Source organism: Podarcis gaigeae (genome assembly GCF_964106915.1).
Source record: "Podarcis gaigeae genome assembly, chromosome: 9".
Classification (NCBI taxonomy): domain Eukaryota; kingdom Metazoa; phylum Chordata; class Lepidosauria; order Squamata; family Lacertidae; genus Podarcis; species Podarcis gaigeae.
This window is the reverse complement of record NC_139685.1, coordinates 53928087-53950044: the sequence shown is the minus strand read 5'-3', so window position 1 is coordinate 53950044 and position 21958 is coordinate 53928087. Positions and strand designations below refer to the sequence as shown.

Sequence of the window (21958 nt, the reverse complement as noted above, 5' to 3'; positions counted from 1 at the left end):
GATACAGTGCTGTTAAGGGCTACAGTGCTGGAATAGGCCTCCAAAGACATGAGTTGAAGTCCTTAATCACCACTAAGTTCACTCTAATAACCTATGGCAGGGAAAGACCCAATAAACATCTCTTGTTCTAACCTACTTCAAAGGCTACAATAGGGTGGAGACAAACATATATACAGACCTTTGAACTCTTTAAAGGAAATATGAAAAGTAGACAACGTACTCCATTATTAGTTGACAGGTGAAAGAAGAGAGAAATGCAGTGACTTTTTTATCAGAACAAAAATCGAGAGATAAACTATGGAAGTCTGTATTGCACTCAATACTTGGGGAAGCCATCTAAACTTTAAGGCCAATTCAGCTTGTCAGTGTCTATCATCTTCTAAACTGTGGCCTTACTTTTGTCATGACCAGAAGAGATGCCCACCACCAAGCAATGGGAGGTCAGTATGTTCTGGTTCCACAAGCAAGCAGGATGACAAGTTTACAGTAAAAAGGTAAAGGTACCCCTGACCGTGAGGTCCAGTTGTGGATGACTCTGGGGTTGTGGTACTCATCTCGCTCTATATGCCGAGGGAGCCTGCGTTTGTCCGCAGACAGCTTCCGAGTTATGCGGCCAGCATGCCTAAGCCACCTCTGGCAAACCAAAGCAGCACACGGAAACGCCGTTAACCTTCCCGCCGGAGCGGTACCTATTTATCTACTTTCACTTTGACGTGCTTTCGAACTTGCTAGGTGGGTAGGAGCTGGGACCGAGCAACGGGAGCCACATAGGACAAACCAAGGAACTGGCCTACCCGTGAATCCATTTCTTCTTAGGAGCTGCAGTTGCCAGAGGACTCAAGTCTGGGCATGATCAAAATCAGCTCATTTTAGATGAGCCGCTTCCAGATGAAGCCTGGGGCGGTGTGCCACCACAAAGCGCAGTTCCTACTCCCCACGCCTGCCCTGTTTAGTGAACTCCATTTTAAAATGCAAGTCCTTTTAATTTCTTCAGTGGCTGTGTGCTCCCCTAATGTACAAGATATAGTGCTGTAGCTTTCAATCTATCAACTTCTCTTTTTTTAAAGAGCAGCAGGCAAATTCATTTCTGCAGTTGGTGAACTTAAAGAAAAGTGGAGGCTGCGCTGGAGGACATGAGAACCATTTTTAAAAGGAGTGGCGAAGAGCAACATGACTGTTCCCTAATGGCAAAATTATTCCCGCTGCATCCATTTTGCTGAGATGTGAGATTGCACTATTGTGGGCTTGTGGAAATAACTCATAAAAGATAAAATGTTGCTGGAGTTTTCTTTGTCTGTCGTGTGAAAAGGCCCCCCCAAAGGAGTGTGCTGGATGAAATCGCTTTCATCAGTCAGAACAAAAACATTTTTTGCTTTCATAGCTGCTTCGGACACCACCTCCCTTAATGCCTCCCCAGACATGTTAGCATGTTCCTTGCATATTAAGCTGAAGCCAGCAAATGCTTAAGCCAAGTGTCGGCCCCCAAGAGAAGGAACCACAAACATCTTCCTTGAAAGTGTATGTAACATTATTGTGCTCAGGCCAAAATATAATCATTGCAGCAAAGGAATTCTAAAGTTAAAAAGGAGGGAAGGGTCCGCTCAAGCTGAAACATTTGCATTAGCCAACATGAAAATAATAATAACCCAAACAACAATGCATCTGTAAATTAAATGCATTCAAATAGTGGGTGATTATTAAATATTGCTATTAGCATTACAGAAACTGTTACTAATACTATTACAGAAAGTAGGGAAGGGACTTCAATAATAATATATTCCAACTCTCTGCCAATGCAGGGAACAATAACAAAGTTAAGAAAATTCAGAGAAGTTTTTTTGTTAGCCTGTAGTTCTGATATTTGAAAAGGCCCGATAGAATCCCTTTCTTATTTTTTTAAAAAATGTAAGCAATTTTTTAATAAAAATGTTTAACTAACATGTCATCTTCAGCTGTAATATTCTAAGCCTATATTATGGTTTGCTAATAGCAAGTTAAACTCTGTATAATAGCATTTATTTTGCACGAAGTTTATGTTTTCCTTTGCTCATATAACTCTTTTCTTTTATAGGCTAGGTACACATCTACTGGTGTAAAATGATATGAAAGGAATGATAGAATATTTGTCAGAGCTGTAGTGTTTATGCTAAGAGTTGTATACCTTGGGCGATTGTCCATAAAACCAGCCGCTCCTGTTTCCATATAAACAACAATTAATTATGCATGTCTGCAAGCAAGCTAATCCATGAACATCACTGCTTCTCCTGGTGTGACATACAAGTACGATCTTATTGCATTGCATTTTTGCTGGCAGCACAAAATGTACAGGTATCAATATCAATCAATCAATTGAATCTCTATCCCAGCCTTCATCCAGCAAACACAAAAGTGATAAAACAATACAATCAAGAATAAATTCAAAGCAATAAAAAAATAAGTAAAAACATTAGTCGCATCTGAAAACATGCAAAATTATCGCATGCTTTCACAACCAGTAATTTCAAGGTAGCTAGGAGGAATATACATAGTTGTTGCCCCAACAAATGCCAGTCAAGTTCAGAAGCATTTATAATTTTGCCAGGCATGGGAAAGTGGGGCCACGTACTGCAGTCTTGTTCACCACACAGATTCACCTTGCAGATTCATGGCCTATCATCTCTAGTGTAGTTCCACCAGCAGCTTGTGACAAATATATCCAATTTATGAACAGAATGGAAATGCAGCTTGAATATAATCTGCATTGTACCGAAATAGATTAAATTCCACATGTAGCATGCTAGGTTATAAATACAGCTGCATTCATCCATATAATTAATTTTCAGCACATACTTTTTTTCTATTATGGGTCTATTGTCCCAAAGAAAACAAATGATAAGAAACTCATATTTTACCTCTCTTATGTATGGAATGTTCTTATACACAAAGAATGTTCTTTTTGCTGGCCAGGATGGTCCAGAGAAGTGTGTGCGTGCAAAGTTCCTCTGCATTCTCTACGGAGGTAGGAAGAGTCTCCTGAGGTTAGAGTGGTTTGAATGTTAGACTGGGATCTGGGAGGTTGGGGTTCAAATCCTCAGCCATGAAACTCATTGGGTGTCCTTGGGCAAGTCATTGCTTCTCAGTTTGACGTACTCAGTTGTTGGGATTAAATGAGGAGTGGGAGAACCATGTAGGTCACCTTGAGCTCCTTAGAGAACAAGTAGGATGGAAATGCAATGAGAAATTAAGTAAATAAATAAACAGTCCAGAAAGAGAAGAAGTGGCAAGAAACTACTGTATACTTTCCTATTACATATCAACACTATTTCCTTATTGAGTTTTGTTTGGAACATTCCTTATACAGTGGTACCTCGGGTTAAGTACTTAATTCGTTCTGGAGGTCCGTACTTAACCTGAATCTGTTCTTAACCTGAGGTAGCACTTTAGCTCATGGGGCCTCCTGCTGCTGCTGCGCCACCGGAGCACGATTTCTGTTCTCATCCTGAAGCAAATTTCTTAACCTGAAGCACTATTTCTGGGTTAGCGGAGGCTGTAACCTGAAGCGTCTGTAACCTGAGGTACCACTGTACTCTTACTTTCATGGGTTTTACATTATCTCACGGGAGCCAGTCCTCAAAAGTACTATGGTACTACAAAACCTAATACAATTCAACAAGGTTTATGCCTGACTTCCGCAACTTGGTGCCCCAGATGTCTTGGATTACAACCCCATCACACCATGTCAGAATAGCCACACTTTAAAGGTAAAGGTACCCCTGCCCGTACGGGCCAGTCGTGTCCGACTCTAGGGTTGTGCGCTCATCTCACTTAAGAGGCCTGGAGCCAGCGCTGTCCGGAGACACTTCCGGGTCACGTGGCCAGCGTGACAAAGCTGCTCTGGCAAGTCAGCACCAGCGCAGCACACGGAAACGCCGTTTACCTTCCTGCTATAAAGCGGTACCTATTTATCTACTTGCACTTAGGGGTGCTTTCAAACTGCTAGGTGGGCAGGAGCTGGGACCGAAAGACAGGAGCTCACCCCGCCGCGGGGATTCGAATCGCCGACCATACGATCGGCAAGTCCTAGGCACTGAGGTTTTACCCACAGTGCCACCCGCGTCACAAGCCACATATCTAAATGGCAAGATGAACTGTTCATTGACTGCCCAGGGAAGTTTACAGCCATTCCACTAAAACTTGCTAATGGTTACAGCCCCTGCAACACTCAGATATTAGGCCTGCCTTACAATGCTTCATACCACGGGTCCATTTAACTCATGACTGTCTACACTGTCAGGTTTTTGGACTGAGGCCTCTCCTAGCCTTTCCTGGAGATGCTGGGAACTGAGCCTGAGATCCTATGCATGCAAAACAGGTACAGTGGTATCTCGGGTTAAGTACTTAATTCGTTCCGGAGGTCTGTTCTTAACCTGAAGCTGTTCTTAACCTGAAACACCACTTTAGCTAATGAGGCCTCCTGCTGTCGCCATGCCACCGGAGCACAATTTCTGTTCTCATCCTGAAGCAAAGTTCTTAACCTGAAGCACTATTTCTGGGTTAGCGGAGTCTGTAACCTGAAGCGTATGTAACCTGAAGTGTATGTAACCCGAGGTACCACTGTAATTTGATGTGAAACTACACTTTAACACGCATACTAATCATAACTATGGCCAACAAATGTGAAATGATTGTTGTTAACAACAACAACAACAATATTCTAAATAGCTGGACACCATTTTTTTGCACCAGTCGGTTCTCCTTTTCTTAAAAAATAAAGTAAAATGCACTCTTCAAATACAGTCATTTGTACATTCATTTAAACTTACAAGTAGCTACTATATTTTCCCTGTTCACTTCCAAGTATACGCTCAAGCCATTTCCCTTAACAAAATCTAAACTACTTTCCTTTATGGCTGCCTAGAATAATAAAGAACTTGAGCTCTCTTAGCTTTCAAAACTTTTATTATACAATGAGAGTCGTTTTGGGAACTTTAGCCAAAGCTAGGAAAGCCAAGTTGGGGGAAAAGCATTAGTCAAGTGAGCAAACCTATAGCCATTTGTTTAAAGGTCCAGACCCCAAGTTCTCATATTTTATCCTTAATGCTGTGCTACAGTTGCAGAAAACTCAAAACAAACACAACTGGTAGTGGGATTTCTCATCCACAAGTCATTCATGGGAGGCAATCTTGATGTGCAGTGTAACCTTCATTGGCATGAAGTTTTAATTCTGCCTAGGTTCATAACAGCCAAGCTTGGAATAGCAACTTGTCCAGTTTATAATGCCCGGCTCCATTGCAAATTAAGCAGCATTTCCCTCAGGAGTTATTCTACAGCTCAGGGTTTAAACTGAATGCCTCCTTCATTCCTGGCACCTTGAATGTTGTGACAACGTACTAGTGACTTTGGGTACTAAAGAAAGCTAAATTTCCCATTATCCCCTGGTAGACTGCTGCTCCTCCATAGAAGAAGAGCTTTTTGAGAACTCCACCAAATATTCCAAGATGATAAGAACCAGACATATTTCCTCACCATCGATGATTTAAGGATTTGGCCATAAGGGAACTCATAATCTGGTTGGCAATGTAAGTCCAATGGGATTTATTCATCTCACCAAAGCTGAGTTGTCATTGTTTGAGTGAAAGAAAGGAGAGTCTTGGCCAGGTAAAAGCATTATGTTGCCTGCCCTCATTCAGTGCGGTCCAGCATGAAGCATAATTTATCTGTGCTGTATTATATAGATACCAATTTATATGCCCAGCAGAGGGATGCACAGAATATAACACTGACATTAACAAAGGTAAACTTATTATTGCATAGCAATTAAGAAATAAGATGTTTTGCTTGGGAAAATATATCCACATACCTTTCTATAAAAGCAAGCAATCTATCTGTGGTAGGATCATTTTAAAAAAGGGTGAAATTCCTATACTCGAGCAGCAGGGGGTGCTCTAGGTTTAGTGGTGTCATTTCTATAAAGCAAGTGCTTCCTCTCTCACTTCACATTAGCCCCAGGCCAGCAGATTTGACAAACACAGTAACTTCAGCCTCAACCAAAGGCACGCAGATAGCGCAGGTCTGCAGCTTATGTTAAGGTCCTGAACAATACCCACATTGGCACTTTCAGGATTGTCCAAGCATAGAGGCCAAGGATTTTTTAAAAAAAATAAAAATGGTTTATTTCTGGTTTTGGCAGTGAGGATGGTTGTGACTTGCTTTGGAAACATCTCGAGGGAGCTACGGGAGAAGAACAGATATATAAATATGTGCTAATATATGTGGAGATTTAATTATGCTGTGGGTATGGCTGGTAGGAATGGCTCAGAGTGAGGTCTGCATGCCAGAAAGAGCTAGCCATGTGTTTGGCAAGCATTACTGTGGGCACATCTTCCATTTTAGCAATTTGGTTTGGCGACTGATGTTACTTTAACATGTGGAATTTATACTGCATTTGTTTTTATTAACTTGTAGTATTTTAAGAGGCCATTCTCTTTTGCTGCTAATTATGCTGCTTTAAATGTGATTTTATTTTTGTATTTGATTATCATTTGTAATGTTCTGTTAAGATGTTTTGCAATGTTGCATTTGTGATATTTTAAGGTAGGTTGCAAACCACTTACGAGATCCCGCCCCCAGAAATGTTAAGTGGTACAGCAATTATCTAACTGAATGAATGAATGTTACTCTTTCTGGTGTGCAATGTTACATTTGTGGAGGACTACCAATGGCTACGAGCCATGATGACTATGCTCTGCCATTCAAAACTGGAGGCAGCAATGCTTCTGAATACCGGTTGCTGGGAACACACAGGAGCGGAGAGTGCATTTGTGCTCAGCTCCTGTTTGTGCATTTCCCACAGTCTTCTGGTTGGCCCATGTCAGAGCAGAATGCTGGACTAGATAGGCCACTGGTCTGATCCAGCAGACTTTTCTTCTTCTTGTTGTTGTTGTTGTTGTTGTTTAGTCATTTAGTCGTGTCCGGCTCTTCGTGACCCCATGGACCAGAGCACGCCAAGCACTTCTGTCTTCCACTGCCTTCCGCAGTTTGGTCAAACTCATATTCGTAGCTTCACTGTCCAACCACCTCGTCCTCTGTCATCCCCTTCTCCTTGTGCCCTCCATCTTTCCCAGCATCAGGGTCTTTTCCAGGGAGTCTTCACTCAGGGTTGATTTCCTTAAGAATGGATAGGTTTGATCTTCATGCAGTCCATGGGATTCTCAAGAGTCTCCTCCAGCACCATAATTCAAAAGTATCAATTCTTCGGCGATCAGCCTTCTTTATGGTCCATCTCTCACTTCCATACATCACTACTGGGAAAACCATAGCTTTAACTGCACGGACCTTTGTTGGCAAGGTGATGTCTCGGCTTTTTAAGATGCTGTCTAGGTTTGTCATTGATTTTCTTATGTTCTTACATTTGCACTTGTCATGCATTGTTGAAAAGTTACAGAACATTGGACAGAGGAAAGATAAGAAACCCAATGCACAGATGCCTAGAACTTATATCGGCAATATTATACTAGCAATTTCACATTATATAAGCAGGGGTATAAAAATTAGCAATCCTGCAATCACCTGTCAATCATTGCTTCATCTCTAATCACCTATGGCAAGGAAAGACCCAATAACAATTTTCCCATTTCTCCACTTCTGGGTTTCTTGTTTTCTATCTCTGCAAGACTTCCTGGCTGTGACCTAACACTTCCCCCTACTGTTCTGTGTTCAGTTAGGATTATTCCCTTACAGAGTAAGACTATTTAGGAGTCGGGACTGATGCCTTAACTGGAACAGAGTGCTGTTAACATTTTCCATTTCCATGACCTGTCAGCTTCTTATTTATTATTTATTATAATAAATGTTCTTTTCTCCTTTTTCGTTAGTTAACATGCACAGAGAGCTGTTAATTTACAGACAATTGTATTCTGTTCTTTATAGTCCACCTTCTGGGGGAAAGGGAGATGCAGGTGTATCTGCAGGGGGCCTACAGACACCTATAATTTGAAAGGAATCAAAGAAAGAAGACACATTGGAGCTCAGAAGGCTTCCTCCTCGTCTCTAGTAAGAACGAAATTCTTGTAAACAGAAAGAAACATGAAAACAGCCAGGAAACCCTAATTTATTTATGTCTGCTCAACATGAATTCGTAATAGGATTACATAAAGCACTTTATCTAAGGCAGCTGGATGTAGTCCTTAAGAGGACTCCTCTGTCTTTATGAGGTGCCCAGAAGGGAAAACATCTGTCAAGTGAAGCTTCTCCCTTCCTTCTAGTAGCACGATAGGAAAACCCACATTTGCCACTGGCCTACCTACCTCAGGACTTTTAAAGGTGCAGGATCACGGGCGTAGCCAGGATTGAGGGGGGGGGACAGAGCTACCTGCAACACGATTGGTCAGTTCATGGAAGCCACACCTATCGTCCAGTTGCATCGCTAGAATGCGCCACAACATCATCCAAATGACCTCAGAGAGCATTTCAGTTTCAAATAATCTGATTATTTCTATTTCTATTTTTCATTAAGTATTTTTATTATTATTTACTTGATTTGATGGGGGCAGCTGCCCCCCCAGCTACACCCATGTACAAGATCCCTCTCAATCAAGGTCCAGACATGACAATTGATTTCTGTCACATTTTTTTAAAGAAGGACACACACAGAAGTCAGGACTAACTTAGATCTTCAAGACTTATTAACAATCCACCAGCTGACGTATGAATACTTACTCTTAAACGAGAAAAGGTATAACACAGAGAGCTGTCCAGGCTTTTGTGGATAAATGTTAAAGTCACAATAATCTGTTTGGATCGCATGTAATTCACCAAAGCTAGCAACTGAGCATCTTTTCCTTGAAGGAAAACTTGATAGCCAAACACAGGTGAATTCAGTAGTGTGGGAATCAGGCATTAGGTTTTTGCAGTGCTGCAGCATAAAGTATGATTGGTTGGCAACTGTTTCATCCTTCTCTTTCATACCCCCCCTTCTTAGCATTGAAAAACCAATCCAAAGGAAAAACAAATCCCAATTCTGTAGGGATAATCCCCTTGTATCCTATCAAGAATCAAACTAAGCACCCATAAGATAAACACCATTGTTACTGCTCCCAATAAATTGGTTTGTAAGGGGGTTTAATTCAACTGCATTTTCAAATGCAGCAAGACCATTCAGACTCGCTGTGATTAGACGAACAGATTAGTTACTCTGAACAAGATTTTGACAAAATGGGTGGCTGCATTGTTTCTTTTAAAAAAGAGGAAAGTCTTTGCCTGCTCCTAAAGCACATATCTTTAAGATGTTATTTCTAACAAGGTATCGGGGCTACTTAACCACAACCCTACACAAATACTTACGTGCACATCTATAATGAATGCAAATAATGACCTTTTAAGCAAAGTTTAGAAACCACCATCAAAAGTCTGTGCATGCCTTCTGTTTGGCATAATTTTGAGTTGATTGCACATACGATATTTACTGAAACGAGCATTTCCTAGCCACAATTTAAAGGTATATGCTTCCAAATTTTACTACAGTGACATATCAGGTGTAACTACACAATTATGGAAATGAGAAGCCCAAGTAATGAACATTTGCTACATTAAGCTGACATGCAACAGAATATTTGAGAACTTGTCCTCTTTGCAGAATGTGCAAGGTAATGACCATTATAATCCTTGTAAACGATGGAAATCGCATGATAATCATTTGACAGCATTCCTGCTTTGCCTTCTTGATGACCATTATCTCTAAATGTCCCTGTACAATTAAAATGGAGCGCATTTTAGTTTGTCCACTCCTACAAAATATTTATCCCACAATCCCTATTCACTGCAGAAGAATCTGTGTGTTACATATAGCAAAGCCCCAAATGCCCCCCCACCAAAAAAGAGAAGCCTTAGGATGTTAGACTTCAAGTGATGGAGGGTAGGATGGGAAGGAAACATGTTTAACCCTTTCTTCACTGGCTTCACTCAAATATCCAGAAGCCTGTTACAAAAAAAGCTACTTGGGACAGAGTGGGGTTTGTTTATATACTACTACTACTAATAAATTATTATTTATACCCCACCCATCTGGCTGAGTTTCCTCAGCCACTCTGGGCGGCTTCCCATCAAGTGTTAAAAACAATACAGCATTAAATATTAAAAACTTCCCTAAACAGGGCTGCCTTCAGCTGTCTTTTAAAGAGAAGATAGCTGCTTATTTCTTTCACATCTGAAGGGAGGGTGTTCCACAGGACGGGTGCCACTACCGAGAAGGCCCTCTGTCTGGTTCCCTGTAACCTCACTTCTCGCAATGTTTGTTTTTTAAGCTGATTATCTATCTATCATCTATCTATCAATCAATCTATCTATCTATCTATCTATCTATCTATCTATCTATCATCTATCTATCTATCTATCTATCTATCTATCTATCTATCTATCATCTATCATCTATCATCATTATCATCTATCTATTTTGCATGCTGCCTTTCCTCTCAAGATCCTAGGACAATTCAAAACATCAAAATACAAAATGAGAACACAATCCTCCTCCTCCTTCTCCTCAATAACTCCCCTACCCACAAACACTTTTCAGAGGCCATAGAATGTTCAATCAGCCAAAGGCCTGGTTATAAGTAGCTAGTGGGGAAATGAAACTACCATGACAATGACAACATCTATCCAACTCTTCCTTGCAAATGACTCCAGGGTGGCAAACACCAAAATGTTAAAACGACCCAATCAAAAACTGAATTTTAAAAAATACCTAAAACAGTTAACATCTAAAAACATTTCAAAAGAATCACACGCCTAATAATGTCAAGGCTGCCAGAAGCAGTATATTTCAGTTATCAAATGCATGGATAAACATGAACGTTTTAAAGGCTTCATGCGGCAATATTTGCACATTAAAATCAGAGTGATTTGCAGCATTGAGAAAAGAGTCTGGCACTATGAAGGCTATATTCAGTTTCGCAGGCTTATTTCATCAGTTTGGTGACTTAATCAAATCCAGATACATTTGAGACACATTTATATACATGCAATTCAGTGCAAACAAATGTAATCCTTTTGTTTTCCTATGTCCGTATCGGGCGCAGATTTGCATGGATAAAAATGTAAAAACTCTGGGCAGATTTTAAAATGTTCCAGATTGTAGTTTGTAACAAAATGTAGGTTTGAAAACCTACACAATGCATTCCTAAATACAAAAAAAGAAACAATTAGAGGAAAATGCCAGAGCGGAAACCAGCATGGAAGCCACACCTGACCACACGTTTTAGTTGAGTGTGCACAATTGCACAGGGACTTCTCCGCAGTGAGATGCAGAAACCCAGCCTTCTATTGTTTTTGCAGCCTAATTGAGCATATTGTTTCCACTGGTCAGAATGGCATTCTATGATTATGTATATCCTTGATGAGCAATGTCTGGAAAAGTTACTCTAGTTTCTCATCTGTAGGATATTCCTATATGTATGCATTAATCTCATTACACACTTCGGGGTGGATTTTTCATGTTAAAATTAGACTTGAGGGCTAAGGGTTGGGTTTAATTTAAGCCTTGAACTCAAGCACCAACTTTCCCTGATATCATGTTTGAAAACAACTTGAGCTTTTGCTCATCCGATAGACTGTTTTTAGATATCTAATTATCTTGTGAGAGATGGTCTCCCTCCCATGTTGACAGCCATGGCTAGCAGCCTTTGAATTCTGTTTTTTAAAAATTAACTACGCCTGTCCATCTACCTATACATCTATCTACGTTCAACCATAGTTCTGTTTGGTTGCCTACACAGCCCTCTAATACCAGTAACAATCTGGAGAAGTCGTCTCAAGTTCATAGGCCAGCAATTCCTTTTCCGGAGAGTAAGTCTGTCTCTCAAGGCTTATCCTTATTAATCTGTTTGTCTAAAAAGCTTTTTGCTCTTGAGTTCACTGGTCTTTTGCAGCTTCAGCCAGAGAAAAGGTGATGCAATATGAATATAAGAAAAGCCTGCTTTTATCATTCAGTTGGCTACACTTGTTAGTGAGCACTGGTCTATAGTTATTATATGTACCTGAATGGACAATTCATTTGGAATTTATTTGCTGATGAAGTTTCATCCTTGAAACAGTTGACTTATCCCAGAAACACTGTTCTGTTCCTGTTCTGTTTGCTGTTCATTACTGCATTCTACACGCAGGGCCGTGGGAAAGGGGGGGGAGGGGCGCCCCATGTACCATCATGGAGGGGGGTGACAAATTATCAAGGAACAATTACTGCCCTACTAGGGCGGTTCATAATATATTTTTTTTAAATGCCTGCCCCAAAGGTCTTACCTTACTACACAAGGGATTATATAGCTATATCTGAAATTTCATGCATATCAGTTAATATCTTGACCTTCCTCCATGAAAATAGCTGTTTTCCTATGTCGTGAAGGCTGAAATTTCAATTCAGTGGAGCAAGGTCAAGATATTAACTGATGTGCATGAAATTTCAGATATAGCTATATAATCCCTAGTTTTGGAAAGTCGGGCTATGTGAAGAAAATAAGACTAGGCCAAGTAGATTAGATAATACAGAGCATGGTGAAATCACAATAAATAAAACCTCCCCTTTAGTAGTTTCAAGGACTACTACAGGTTCCACATAATATCTGTACTGCACTGTTTACTGTGACAGCAACTGCACTTTGGAACTCCCCGCCTATTGCAGCAAAGCACATGCCTTTGCTAGTCTCTTTTCGGGCACCTGCTAAAAGCATTCTTCTTTAGCCAAGCATACCTAGATGCTTAGGAAGGTGGAACAATTTCAAACTTAATATTTTAGCTTTTGTATGTTTCAATATTTTTTTCTTGATTTTACTGCTGTGGTGTTTTTTTTTTTGTTTTGGTAAACCACTTGCAGGGTTTTAAAAATAAATTTTATTAAATAAATAAACAATAAATATAAATAAAATAACACAAGCCAAAACACAATCCATCCTGTAGATTTAAGTATCTGTCCATAGTCGCCTACTTGTTATCAGAGGCCCAGAATCCACATTCCTTTGTAAGAAAGTATGAAATAATGTAAAACCATTTTTGCAGAGAAAAAAAAATCAATGTGTGTGTGTGTGGGGGGGGTGTGACAAGAAATTTTCCGCACCGGGTACCACCTGACCTTCCTATGCCTCTGTCTACACATTGGCGCACCCACCACTACAATATTGTTGGACATTATCTATTGAAATTCATCCTGCCTTCGTTGTGGTGTTCCCTGATAGCAATTTATTATGTTTGCCATTTCTTGTTTATGGACTTATACATACATTATATGTGGATGTTTATGATTTGTAAATTTTGGATTATGATCTAATCATTAATAATACATTAATAATACTTATTAGCCACGCGTTGCGGTTGAATTTGAGCTGCTTATCTCATTCAGCATCCTGTTCTCACAGTGGCCTATTGGATGCCTGTGGGAAACCCGTAAACAGGACCAAAGCACAACAGCACTCACCACCCTCTGTGATTCCCATACACTGGCATTCAGAAACATTACTACCTCTGAACACTGAGGCAGAGCCGAGCCATCATGGCTAGTTGCCATCGATAGCCCCCTATCCTGCATGAATCTAATTCTCTTGCAAATTGCCATGCAAATTGGTTGCCATCACTGCCTCCAGTGGGAGCGAGTTCTATGTACTTTCTTTCATCTGCTCTGCATCTTCTAACATGCAGCTTCACTGAATGCTCATGCGTTCTAGCACTATTGAGAAAAAACTCTTCACTTTCTCCAAACTATGCATAATTCTAAGTTCCTATCATGTCAACTTACTCACCTTTCATCCAAATGAAAACGGCTCAAATGCTGCAACCTTTTCCTTCTCATCTCCTTGATAATCTTGGTTGCCCTTTTCTGAACCTTTTCCAGCTCTACAACATCCTTTTCGAGGTAATGCTCTTCAACCAGGTCTTTTCTAATCCATTTAGAGCTGAAGTTGAGTCAATTTAACTCATAAAGGGCTGCCTATTTTTTTCTGGCAGGACTTGTGTTGTCAAAGAACCTATTAGACAAGCAGAAATGCAGAAGACAAACAATTCCTCCCATGGAGATGCAGTGATCTGAAAACCTTTACCTAAGGTTTCGCCAGATGACCTGTTTATTGAGCATTCATCCTGAATTGCTTGAAGGGTGTTTATACACTTTCCCGTTAATCCTTTGCTCATGCCACTCTTTTCAAGGAATTTGCCTGCTATCCCTGACCACAAAAAGTCTGTTTCCTTTTAAAAATGTGTATGTTGTGCTAGGGTAACAGAATGCTTTAATCCTTTTTAATTGTTCAAGGCAAAATTTATGTATGCGCTTAACATGAACTAATGTGTCTTGAGGCACCATGAACTTGTTACACTCCTCTAGCTGTTAAGACACAGGAGACTATACATCTAATTTATCTCTTGGCTTTCCTCCAAGGTGGTGTATATTAGATTTGCTCATTTTATTATCATGGCAACATGATTTGGCCGAAAGAGCTTAGCCTAGCAAAGTTTGCCTAGTGTGCTTTGTTTCTGAGCAAAGATATGAACCTAAGTCTTCCACAGCAAAAACTGTGTCAATTACACCAGACTGGGTCTGTTCTTAATTTTATATTAAAGAATGGTGATCTGCAGAAATTTATTTTAGCTTTAGGTTTCAAATAAATGCAGTAGGCTGTATAGTTTATTTTGCTGGTGACTGCTGAAGAACACACTAATTGGATAAACAGGATTTATCGGTTCCAGGCTTCAGCTTGTAGAGTAAAACTCATCGTGTTGTGGTCTTTCATCTCCTTGTTCTCTCATTCTTTTTACACTGCTGTGCAGTGTTGATAATGGAGAGAGTTCCAGAACCCTTGGATCTAGAGGCCCAGTGCAAGAATACGACCTTTGTACCTTGAATAGGTACAAAAATAGGACTTGCCGATTGAAAGGTCGGCGGTTCGAATCCCTGCGGCGGGGTGCGCTCCCGCTGCTCGGTCCCAGCGCCTGCCAACCTAGCAGTTCGAAAGCACCTCCGGGTGCAAGTAGATAAATAGGGACCGCTTACCAGCGGGAAGGTAAACGGCGTTTCCGTGTGCGGCTCTGGCTCGCCAGATGCAGCTTTGTCACGCTGGCCACGTGACCCGGAAGTGTCTCCGGACAGCGCTGGCCCCTGGCCTCTTAAGTGAGATGGGCGCACAACCCCAGAGTCTGGCAAGACTGGCCCGTACGGGCAGGGGTACCTTTACCTTTACCTTTAGGTACTTTGCAGAGATAGTATTTCTTACCTGTGCAAGGTATGCATATGTGTTGGTGTTATCAGACTAGTGTGACTAGTTCATCTTTTACAAACCTGATCCTACCCTCTCAGAAGGTGTCCAAAAGAAAGGAATGGGGGTTAATTTGAGATCCAACCCCCAAGAATATCTTTCGCATGTGCCTTTGCAAACGCACAAGGGGAATCACAGTCCCTACTGAAAGTCCTGGACACAATCTAGCAAGAGTGGCTAATGAGTTAGAAATTGCTTTATCAAATGTTGTTTATAGATTCATTTTTGTGAAAACAGTAATGTATTTGTTTATCAGTGATTTAGGACCAACCACAATTAAGGAACAGAGGCAACTGGCTTTCTACCCATCTTCTGCTCTTCACCTGCTTTGTGAGGATAATGGTGAAGGTTTCTACTGACCAGGGTGAGGTGGAGATAAGTGTCTGCCCAAAGCAAAAAGTCAAACTTCCATTTTCATATAAAAATTGCAAAACCATTTCAAAATATGAAAACTGGGTTGTTGTTGTTGTTTTTTTTAAAAAAACTTTTATAAAAACAGACAACAGAGGCTATTCTGATTATCACCATAAAAATAAACTATTTTTAATAGATACATAAATAAAATGTTTAGAGTTTACCCTTTTTCCATTCTCCCTTCCTCCCTCTTCTTTAAACAACCAAGAGTTTTGCTTCCATAAAGAAAAGTGTGTGACTACACAGCCAGATAACCACTTTAACATGCTTGCAGACAAAACACAGAATGGAAGAATGCACCCAGATAACTCCCCCTCTTACAGTTATTTCTGATTTTACAGTACTTGCAGATTTTGCTACATGAAACAACATTCTCCTAGGAATAACAGTGGACTAACAAATGACCCGCAGGAAAACTATGGGAGCAAAAAGTCATTGGTGTGCTGTACCTCAAAATAAATTATGTATGTATTACAAGCTGAAGTATTCCACTTGTTCACCTCGCTAATGCTGCCAAGTTACCAACCTGTCACAGTTGTTACTGTTCTCCCCTTGTCTCAGGCCTCTTCTTCCCTTGCTTAGCTTCCTTCACAAACAGACTGTTGTTTCAGGGTGAGACTACCCATGGACTAGTGAATAGTGAAGGGGTGGGGAACCTATGGCCCTCCAGATGTTGTGGCATACCCACTTCCATTAGGCCCAGCCAGCATGGCCAATGAAGTTCAGGGATGATGGGAACTGCAGTCCAACATCATCAAGAGGGTCACAGGTTTCCTCTCTTTGGAACAGTGGGAGCTGGCCTTACATCAGTACCCAGAATGGGAAGTTCTGAAGTCTGGAAACGGAAAGTGAAAATCCTTATCTTGTTTTCCACCACAGGTGTTGGGGTTTGCATAGTGTGGCTAAGGCAGTGGTTTTCAAGCAGTGTGCCCTGGCACCCTGGGCTCTGATGCCCTCTTACATCTCTGCTTCCCAAAGGCTTACACAGCTGTTTATTGCAGCAGCCTTGGTTAACAGTTACCCAGGCAAATGGTGCCTCTGGCTGGCTAGGCCCCTGTAAGGCAGTGTGAGTGGGCAACTCTATTTGGGGAGAGGGGAGAACAGAGGAGTCTCAGGGAATACTCCACAAGGGAGGGTGTTCAAAAAAAGGTGACATAACTGGGCTCATGAGCCCCATAGGGGTGCCACAGAAAGAATGTAGTTGACCAAGGGAACCATGGACTTAAAAAGGTTGAAAACCTCTGGGGTAAGGCATTTGCCAAAAACTATTTTCTGACCTTTTTCTCTTCAACAGAGGAAGCTGTGAACGATATTTAGACTATGCCCATCCATTCATCAGTTGGACATCCTGAGTGAGCTTCTTCTCATTATCAGCTGCAGAACGGCTTGTGTTCATGGATCTTTGCCTTCTCCAATCAACAATGGGACTGGGTTGCATGCCTGGCTCTTTCTGCTGCTGGCTACAATCCATATATATAAGCAACCTCTTCCTAAGTCAGTAAGACCTTCTTTTGATATATGCTTCATGGTTGAAGTCTGGCCACCTTAATGCACACAAATCACTTATTAAAGTGAATAGAGAAAGCCTACTTATCTGAAGCTTCATACGTGCTGGAGTGCACACAGCCTTTTGTATTCAGTCAGTCGGTATGCAATCTACCAAGCACTGCTGGTGAATACCTTTATAAGGCTGCAATTCTGTGCACAATTCTGTGTAAATATTGTATGGGATTGTGCGCACATAATCCAGCAAAGAGTTTCAATCTATAACTCTACATCTTTCTGTAATTATAACCATGTATTAGCAGTTTTGTATGTGTGTGCATAGCTTGTTTTTATTGGAAGGAATTGTAGCCTGGCACATTCTGGGAAGGAAAAAATCCTTTCCAGTTGAAAGCTAGGCAAAATTTAATTAGAAACAGCTTTTTCACAAGTTATTCAGGCTATTTCTGGTAGCTTAATGGCTGGCTGTGCTTCATCAAGATAACATAAGGGGGCAACTCATTTTAATGTTTTATCCCTTTTTTGGTCTTTATTTTCTCCCAGCAATGGAGAATATTTTACCAGTTTGGCTTTTTACATGGTTATTAAAATAAACAGGTGCATTCGAACACATATCACCATGTGTTCTACAAAAGTAGGGTACAGAGACAGCATAAGACCACAGGAAGTTGCATTATACCAAGTCAGACCTTTGGTCCACCTAGCTCAGAATTTTCAGCACTGAGTGGCAGCAGATCTCCATGGCTTTTTAGATAGGAGTGTCTCCCAGCCCTACCTGGAGTGGCTGGGGGTTGAACAGAGGATTTTCTGCATGCAACACTTTTGCTCTACCACTGAGCTGTAGCCTTTTCCCCTATGGTGTGAGCAATAATGTGTGAGTAACCCGCCACTGTATGGAAGATAAGGTAGTGAGGGCAACTGCACCTGACATATGTCTCTGTTGCTACAATGTAAGACCAAAGAAAAATGGCACTTCTACTGTGTTAGTATGTCTGCAAATTATGAATTTTGGGGACTATTTTGCTCTGGTTTAGCAATGTACTCTTGAGCCTAAACAGTTACCTGGAAGTTTAGCTACCACTATATTTGGTAGTCTTTCTCAGTATGTATGCTTAGGATTGCAGCATAAGAAACCATTGCAAAGCACCTTAGGGAACCACTGAAACTATCCACCTGCAAAGCACCTTAGGGAATGTCCTTTTCTTCTGTCAGGTTTCTTCTTGTTTTTATTTTTATTTTGCTTAGTGTCTGCTTTGTTTTTGCTGGGTTTCTTCTTCTTCTCATTCTCCTTGAACCATGGGCCCCAAACGCCTCCATTAAAATTGGGGTTACTCCTGGGGTCCTTAGGTGGGTATCGGACTGGAACAGCAGTCTTGTTGAACTGCGAAAGCCTACGCAACAGCTGCTTTACCACCTCTGGGTACTTACTGGAAAGGTCCACTCGCTCATATGGGTCAGCCGTGATGTTGAACAGCCACACGGTTTTCCCAGCGGTCCATGAAACTCGTTCGTTGTGCCAGCGACTGGGGCCAGCATTACTGAACGACTGCGGAGGGACCCAGTCGCTGTATCCTGGGTTCCCCGTCAATAGTTTCCAGTGGTTCACACGGATCGCTGACTGAATCGCCGTGTTCCATAGTCCAAAGCCAGCTGCCCAGGAACCGTTTTTGGCTTTGGTGTAGATAGGATCAATGTTGTGCAAAATATCCATCCTTGGAGACCGTCGGCCTTCACTTATGGTCTCCCACACGTCATAGCCATCCAGTTCGGTGTCCTCATCAATCTGCCCTTCAGCTAACATGATCAGAGTAGGGAACCAGTCTGTTATGTGGATGAGCTCCTTGCATACACACCCCTTGTTTTTAAGCAGAGGGCTATGAACAAAGCCAACTGCTCGGATCCCTCCTTCCCAGTATGTCCCCTTGCTTCCTCTGAGCGGCCAGTTATTTCCACCGGCTGTGGGCTGCCCTCCATTGTCAGATGAGTAAATGATAATGCTATTGTTATAATAACCATACCTCTTTAATGCAAGAGTAACATTGTTGATAGCTTCATCCAAGCATGCCAACATAGCAGCATACCTACGTCGGTTTATATTATTTATCGATCGGTAACGCTCGTAATACTTGCCTGGTGCCTGAAGTGGAGAATGGACAGCTTGGTATGCAATGTACAAAAATATGGGTTTCCTGGGGTTATGGGAGGCTAAGATTTGTTGCACTCTTTGTGTGTACATCTGCGTTGAGTACATGCCATTGTCATGATCCCACGCAGCATTGTCATTCTCATACAAGTCGTAGCCGCACATCCGAGGACTGTCGCATTTGTAATGAGTGTAATAATCGCCACTGCCCAAGAGAGAGCCAAAAAAGGTATCAAACCCTCGCTGTGTTGGCATGCATTCCTTGCGGTAGAAGCCCAAGTGCCATTTGCCAACCATGTGGGTGGAGTAGCCAGCTTCCTTCAGCTTCTGAGGTAGTGTCACATTATCCAGCGGTAAACAGTTAGGCTGAGTGGGCCTTATGACTGAATGCTGAAGACCAGTATGGATTTGATACCTGAATGAGAGAAGGGGGGGGGGGGGAGAGAGAAAGACACATTTTAGACAAAGGAGAAAAATGTAAAATGCATATATGCTACAAAGTCAGGACCTGGAGTGCACAGAGTACCATGAAGCACAGGCCTATGTTTGTTTACTTGGAAGTAAGCTCTACTTGGTTCAATGCACAGGAGTAAAGCTTTAAATTGGTGATCTGAGAGACGTCAGATGGAGATTCTGTGTTGCGCACCACAATCCAGGTCTGGACAAAAATTTATCCATCCCTACTGGCGTCTGTGTTTACTAATTGACGTTGCAAACCAGTATTCATTCATTCATTCTTACTGGCATTTTATCTCACTATTCAACGAGAGAGAGAGAGAGAGAGAGAGAGAGAGAGAGAGAGAGAGAGAGGCAGTCTCAGAGCTGTTCACATGTATCAGTGAGAATACACTACAGTGGTACCTTGAGTAACAGACGCTTCAGGTTTACAGATGCTTCAGGTTACAGACTCCGCTAACCCAGAAGTAGTACCTTGGGTTAAGAACTTTGCTTCAGGATGACAACAGAAATCGTGCAGCGGTGGCGCAGCAGCAGCGGGAGGCCCCATTAGCTAAAGGTACCTCCAGATAAAATTAAGTTCTTAACCTGAGGTACCACTGTACTGGGTTCTGAGGCTGGAACTAACTTCCAGTATGTATAGGATTGCATTATGAGGATGGTAATACCTTTTAGATAAATCTACACACTTGTTATCACTATCGCAGTCTAGAAATGGTATCTATAATATATGAAATGTTCTGAAATACAATAAGAGTTTAGGGTAATTGTGGAATTTCTATTAAACAGCAACAACAACATATGTCACCCACATGTATACAAAATAGATTCAACATGACAATTACTAAGTGGTACTGCAAAGCCAAATCAGTAAACACCCGTTTGGCTCAGAAAATAAGGTATTTTTAAGCTGCAGAAGTCTTTCTATTAGTGAGAAAACATACAAAATATTAAGAACTACATAATGCCATGAAGGCTTATGTCTCTCTCACATTTTGACACTACTTATGCATTAACCATTTCATGTTTCCTCTCTCTTCTTTTTTTAAACAAATGCTCATGCTCCTGAAGAAATTAAACAACTACTTGTGGATCTAGAAATACAAGGACATTAGCATATTTTTTGTTATTTCCAAATTGACACCCTAATTATTCCAAAGCATGGTTTATTATTCCCCCCCAATGCATGCACTTACTCAAAGGGTGCCTGAATGAAAACTTGTATAGAAAGCGACTATCATCCAATTCTGATGCTCTCTGGAGCAGTGTGATTGCAATTGTGCAGTGGTTGCTCCCTGCAATGTCAGTGACTTCGACAAATGCTTTGATGTTGATGAAATGGTTATGTGCCGGCTTACAATGCCTGCCCCATCAGGGTGTGTGTTCATTCTAATATTATGCACCCCCACAAATTCTAGCCTTACCACATGGGCAGAAGTTGAAAGTTTTGCCAGCATCAGTATCCTTAAAGCAAATGCTCTGCAGTTGTACACAAGTTGAGTACGAAACTGAATTACGCGTCTTACTGACAAAGGTTGCTTTTGGGATTCAACAGAAGACAAGAAACATGTTGTCTGTTTGCTAAAATCTTAATAGACAATCTATAGCTGCTCCCTAAAGCACTGGATATATGTTGGGGGGGGGGTTAAATTTAAATCTGCAAGCCGAAACAGAAGTATTTTGCTGAATGGACTGAATTCATTATCACAGCTAATAAGACACTATTTATAAAGAATAAGCACACGCTAACCAATGACCTAGTAACAAATCCTATTAAGGGCTGTTAAGAGGTGAGTGATTTGTGCTGTATCTGTAATACTGTATAAATTTTGGGCAATTGTATTTAATTAGATTATTCATTGCCTCAGACCCATCTCTTAGCCAGGACTTTTCGATGATTGTGCTAGTTATGCCGGTTCCAACAATCCAATATAAACTTAGATTAATCTATCATAAGTAGAGGCTTACGTTTATTTAACATAAGGAGAGGTTTACAATATTTATTCAACAATGGTGGAAGCTTGTTTTACATTAATTTCAATGGCACAACTGTTTGTAGAAACAGTACCATAATATTGCTCCCAGATGGATGCAGATGTTAAGCTAGACTTTGCTGGTTTCTATGCACATGGAACTTTAGTTAAAGAAGTGATGCAAACAGTAACAAAGTGAT

At 41.2% G+C, this 21958-nt stretch overlaps 1 protein-coding gene and 1 long non-coding RNA gene across 2 annotated transcripts in view; both read right to left on the bottom strand.

Annotated features, from left to right (window-relative positions):
* LOC310852948 overlaps positions 1–21958 on the bottom strand; it is a 75673-nt gene that overhangs the window by 4664 nt on the left and 49051 nt on the right. The gene's annotated exons all lie outside the window — the stretch shown is intronic.
* ARSJ (arylsulfatase family member J) overlaps positions 15782–21958 on the bottom strand; it is a 33707-nt gene continuing 27530 nt past the window's right edge. The window contains exon 2 of the mRNA XM_083756598.1: positions 15782–19744. Within this exon, the coding sequence (XP_083612724.1) occupies positions 18352–19744 (1393 nt within the window). The 3' untranslated portion in view covers positions 15782–18351. The remainder of the gene's footprint in view (positions 19745–21958) is intronic.